This window comes from Lucilia cuprina, chromosome 6 (assembly GCF_022045245.1).
Source record: "Lucilia cuprina isolate Lc7/37 chromosome 6, ASM2204524v1, whole genome shotgun sequence".
NCBI classification, from domain to species: Eukaryota; Metazoa; Arthropoda; class Insecta; order Diptera; family Calliphoridae; genus Lucilia; species Lucilia cuprina.
In genome coordinates, this window is record NC_060954.1 from 64,339,774 (window position 1) to 64,345,670 (window position 5,897).

Sequence of the window (5,897 nt, forward strand, 5' to 3'; positions counted from 1 at the left end):
TTTATTAAATTGCATAAAATATAATATTTATTGATATTAAATTAAATAATAAAAAATGTATATTTTTATGAAAAACTCTCTATCTGAAGGTTGAAAAAATTTTCGTAGAAAAATATAAATTTTGCAAATAATGCAAAATTTTAAATTCTTTTTATATAACGATTTAGAATATGGTCGTAAAAATATATTGTAAAAGAAAACAAGTTAGAGTGCTATATTTGGCTAAGCCGAAGCTTACATACACTTATGTATATAAAGACAAAATCTCAAAATTTCTGTATCTACATCATTATTTGGTAATAAATATTGTGAATCTAAGTGATTTTCTGGACCTAGTATGAGAGCTGTGACCAAATATGGACCGATCGTAAAACAATTTTATAGTGAATTTATGTACATAAGAGCAATATTTTTGCTAAATGTATGGATATCAATATTTGGTTATGAGTTATGTGCGTTTTCTCTGATTTTCGTGATTTCGATTCCTTTAAGTGTTTTCCAAAAGGGACCTTGTATGGGAGCTATGATCAATAATGGACCGATAGGAAAAACATTTCACAATATTATTTCTCTGAATATAAGCAATATTTGTGCCAAATTGTATATGGATACCTTTCATGGTAATAGTTCTGTATATAAGAGCAATACTTGTACCAAATTTTACATGAGTTATGCGCGTTTAAGTGATTTTCGGGAGAGCTATGTCCAATTATGGACAAATCCAAAAAACATTTCCACTGAATAAAACCTATTGACATACGATTTTAATTTGTAAAATTTTGTTAAGATATCGACATTGCAACGGAAGTTATTAACAAAAAATATTTCCACTGAATAAATTCTATTGACATACGATTTTAATTTGTAAAATTTTGTTAAGATATCGACATTGCAACGGAAGTTATTAACAAAAAACCCATTTTCCGGGAATATGTACTTTTGTATGGGAGGTATGAAAATGTGGACCGATTCTGGCGATTTTCCGCAGAGATTAAGCTCTTATGTAGAATGGTGATTTTCATGGAATTATCTTGCATGTTTTCGAGAAAATTACATCAGAATGTGTAAAAATGCTTATTTTTTCGAGGTTGTTTTAAATTTTGATTCATGGCTTTTCCCGATGTGAACCGATTTTGATGATTTTTAATACCATGCTTAGGATAACAATAAATATTTTCGATGAATTTGGTTGGCTTAGTTTGAACGTGAGCGTGTTTTACACAGACAGGCAGACGGACAGATGGGATGGGCTTAATCGACTCAGAATTTCACAAGGACCCAGAATATATTTGTTGGGTCTCAGATGAATATTTCTTGGTGTTACACACGGAATGACAAACTTATATACATATATCCTCTATCACCACTGATGGTGGTGGAGGGTATAAAGATCAAAAATCTTTACGAACTAGTGAAATAAACAGTTTTTTTGCTCTTCTGAAAACTTGTGTTATTTTAGATAACGATATTTTTAAATGTATAGTTTTTTATTTAACTTTATAAAATTTAATAACTTTCATAAATATCTTAATAAAATGTAATTAATCTTTAAATTGTAGAACTATACACAAATATATAGCATGCTTATGTAAATATTGCGAATATTCAGGCGTCAATTTTAAATATTATCACCGGCTCGCTGAAGAGTTTTTCCCTTTCGACTTAGAATTATACTATTTAGTTATGATTAAACAATAAACCCTCCATAGACCTGGTTCACACTATGAAATTTTTTTGGGAAACTTTTGATTTTTGTGTGTGAGAAAAAGAGAAAGAAATATCAACCATCTCTTTCGTTTCTCAACAGTTTCCCAGTGTGAATCAGGTCATAAAATGTTTCATTATTTTAGAATTTTATTTTTAAAGCACAACAACAATTTTTTAAAACTATTATAAGTTTAGCATTTAATGACAATAAAGACTTATTCTACTAATATATACAGTGTCTCTCATAAGTATTCGAATTTAGGTATAATATGAAAAGAAACAAAATTTAATAACATATTTTGTATGCAAAATTAATAAATTTATTTGTAAAATTGTCTAGACAGTCCTTAGCTTTGATATCACGCTTTTTAAATCTTTAAAAATTCACATTTACTTAAATTAATTTAACTTTTTTTAAAAAAGTCTATAAAATTACTTCACAAAAGTATTCGAACTTTTCCTGTATTTCATGTTTGACCATATTTTACGAAACATAAAAATTAGAATCGAACGGTCTTTTTGCTTAAAATTGTTTTAAGAGGTTACTATCAACCGAAAGGATATATTTTTGGCCCACAACTTTGGGGCATTTGTGCCATCTTTTCATATAATATCATTAAAATTAGGATTTTTGACCATATTTGCCACTTTTTTCTATTTTTCCAGAGATAAAACCAAAATTTAATATTAATTTAAGACCCTTTTCGTACCACTAGGATCGATATTTTCCGACAAAGTTGGCTAGTATATATTATTGTTGATATAAGCAATATATTTAAAATTTTCAAGACATCGTAGCGGTATACAACTCCAAAACATGCCTTAACAAAACGTCATCCTATACAGTACATTTTAGTTTTTAATACTCATAACATTCATGATTATGTTGGCCATTACAACAACACTGTATGTTCAAAAATGTGGATTTATTTCGATCATAGTAGATAATATTTAAACAGATATCAATATTTTTGAGTTAGAATGATTCCACTATATGGCGTTTCTTCGAGGCATGCTTTGGAGTTGAACACTTCCACAATATATTAAAAACTTAAAACGTATAACAGCTGATATCTAAAACAATATATAGAAGACAAGTTTCTCCGAAAAATTTTGACCCTAGTATTATAAAAATATACTTGAGTTCCAATAAATCGAATTAGCTATAGAAGAATGATTCCAATAACATATTTTGGAACGTTTAAATACAGATTCTTGTAACAAAAAATATTATTTTTAGATACCTGAAAGAATCTATTAAATACCAATTACAAATTTTGGTTTTATCTCCGGGAAAAAAGAGAAAAAATACAAATATTGCTAAAAATCGCCATTTTAATGATATTACATGAAAAGATAGTACAAATTCCCCAAAATTGTGGACCAAATGGTCCAAAATTATATCCATTCGGATAGTTACCCCTTAAAACAATTTTTAGCAAAAAACCCTTCGATTCTAATTTTTGTGTTTCGTATAATATAGTCAAATATGAAAAAAAAATAGTATACTTTTGTGAGGTAATTTTATGGACTTTTTTAAATAAAGCTAAATTAATTTAGGTAAATGTGAATTTTTAAAGTTTTAAAAAGCGTGATATCAAAGCTGAGGACTGTCTAGACAATTTAACAAATTAATTTATTAATTTTGCATACAAAATATGTTTTTAAATTTGGTTTCTTTTCTTATTATACCTAAATTCTAATACTTATGAGAGACACTGTATCTCTACATTTTACCCCGATATCAAAAATATTTTTTTCTTGTGTGCTGCTAGAGATTGCAGTGTAACGTCGCAATTTTTCTAGTTAAACATAAAAACAGAATGGCAATATTTAGTAGCAATGTTATTTTAATCTGAAAAAGTTTAAATATTTTTAATATGACGAGTAATAAAAATGTGTATTTTGCGGCAAATATATTAGTAAAAGTAAACACTGCTTTAAACCAAGGGCTTCTAGTTTATTCAAAAAATAAACCTTTATGCTTTCAGAGAAAATTAAGCAAATAAAAATTATATTGAAAATTATATGTTCACCACAACCCGTATTAATTCTCTTAATTACATTACATGTTCATAAAATGTATAAATATCCTCATGAGGGAAATTGTTTGAATGTTTACATTCTTTTCTATGATTTTCATGAAAGAATAAGTAAATTATCTACTAAAAATCTTTCTCCATATTTAGTATATTAGCAAATATTGTACAATTAAAAGAAATAAAATTTGAAATGTTTCAAAATAAAATATAAAACAGGAAAACATCAGTAAACACAGCTAAACACAGCTAAACATTTACCCCCATATTCATTATTATATTAATCGCCATACAAAATTCCTACAATACCCCAAAAAGTATTTATGAATATGGGGCTAACTCTTTATAAAATCCCGAATCAAAATATTTATGCCGAAACTTTTTTCTGTGTAGGTAATGTAAAAATAAAAATACCTGAAATTTTTTGAATCCATCATTACTTAATTGTTTCCTCACAACACTTTTGAAATTGGGAACCGCGCTGTTAACCAATAGGTGGATTATTTTGCTTACGTTGTTTCCGAGCCTCTTCAAATTCTTTTGGATGCACCTTTTTTCGATGTGAATGCATATTTGCATTTGAATTAAATGTCTTAGTACAGTGTGGACATTTATAGAGCACTTCTCCAGTATGTGTAGTCATATGCTCTCTCAGTGATATTGGCTTCTTAAATGTCTTGTGGCATACATTACATTGATGTGTTCGGTCGGTTCCGTGAGCATAACGTTTGTGACTTAACATCGCACTACGACTTGGAGACAATTTTTGACATATGTCACAAACATGAGGTTCTTTGGATTCTATGTGTTTTATTTTGTGTCTCTTTAATCCTCTTTTATCTTTATACCACAAACCACATAAATCACATTGCACTTTTGGAATCGAAACACCCTGATGCTCTAACTGGTGCCGTTTAAAAGCAGCTGAGCCGCGAATATATTTTGCACAAATATCACACATTGTACCAGGATGACAGTCTTCCTTATTGTAATGTTCCGTTAATTCCTCTACAGTTTTAAATCTAAAACAAGTCGTGTTACCAAAAATTTAAAAATTTTATAATAAAAAATACCTTTTACCACAATTTTTGCACTTTGGTATAAATTCTCTATGAGAAAATGATTTATGCTGCTCCAGAAGATATTTCCTTACAAACTTTTTTGAACACTGAGAACATGCGTAAATTTTATCTTCATCTTTTTGATGTTTAACTAAGAAATGATTATGCTTAGATTGACGATCGGAAAATGTAAAATCACATTCTTCGCATCTAAAAATAGATTAAAAAGTAAAGAAAGATATTTATGTATTGACATACATACATATGTTACATATGTGTCGCAACATATGCAAAAAACATAGTGCAAAAGTGTTCATGCTACATTATTTCATCGAAAAATCTGTTAAATCATTATTGATTATGGATTTTTTTAAATTCATTTAGTTTATATACAATTCTTCAAAATAATCTGTTAAATCATTATTGAATATGGATTTTTTTTAAATTCATTTAGTTTATATACAATTCTACAAAATAAATATAAAGAAAACAAATTTATTCCATCTAAAACTTTTCTCTATAACATTTAAAATTAAAGTAAATTCACTTTTTTGTCGGACAAAATAAAGTGTAAATTTTATATATCATTATTTTAATTTTATGTTTATCAAAATTTTTTATCTATTTTGGTTTTGATTTGAATATCTGGATCTACTCAAGCCATTTTTGCAATTTTTTACCATTATTATTCGCAATCGCTTTCACCTTCCCTTGCTTTCCCCCATACTATTATTTTCAAACGCTATCCGTTTTTGTTCGCTATTGCAACAGAATTTGTTGATCAAATATTAATCTATTAGATTTATGGGGATGCACTGAGCAGGTCATTCAAATTTTTTAGTGTTTTTTTCTACAGTACTGTTTTTAACCTTAGTCGTGTGTTTGATGTCATGAATTGGTTGAGGCATTAACCCATTTTTTCGGCATTTATTTCAATTTTTTTATTAAATAAGCTCGTGAATTGCTAATTTGTTATTTATTTTTTTATTTATTTATTTATTTCGAATAAAATCAATTGTATTACATTTGACTTAGAGTATAAAGAGTTTAGGGGCTATGTCCCTTTTCTACTTAGTAATGAGTTTTTAAA

General features: G+C 27.7%; 2 protein-coding genes across 2 annotated transcripts in view; both read right to left on the reverse strand.

Moving 5' to 3' along the window:
• Nucleotides 1-4,230: 4,230 nt before the first annotated feature.
• LOC111690297 (transcription factor grauzone-like) lies at nucleotides 4,231-5,532 on the reverse strand. Its single transcript, XM_046954235.1, has 3 exons — nucleotides 5,513-5,532; nucleotides 4,820-5,017; nucleotides 4,231-4,768 (listed from the first exon to the last, which is right to left on the reverse strand). Exons 1-3 carry the CDS (start codon nucleotides 5,530-5,532, stop codon nucleotides 4,231-4,233), a joined length of 756 nt encoding a protein of 251 aa, XP_046810191.1.
• Nucleotides 4,946-5,897, reverse strand: part of LOC124420525 (transcription factor grauzone-like) — a 14,614-nt gene continuing 13,662 nt past the window's right edge. Inside the window, exon 4 of the mRNA XM_046953568.1 lies at nucleotides 4,946-5,017. The gene's annotated coding sequence lies outside the window, so the exon portion shown is untranslated. The remainder of the gene's footprint in view (nucleotides 5,018-5,897) is intronic.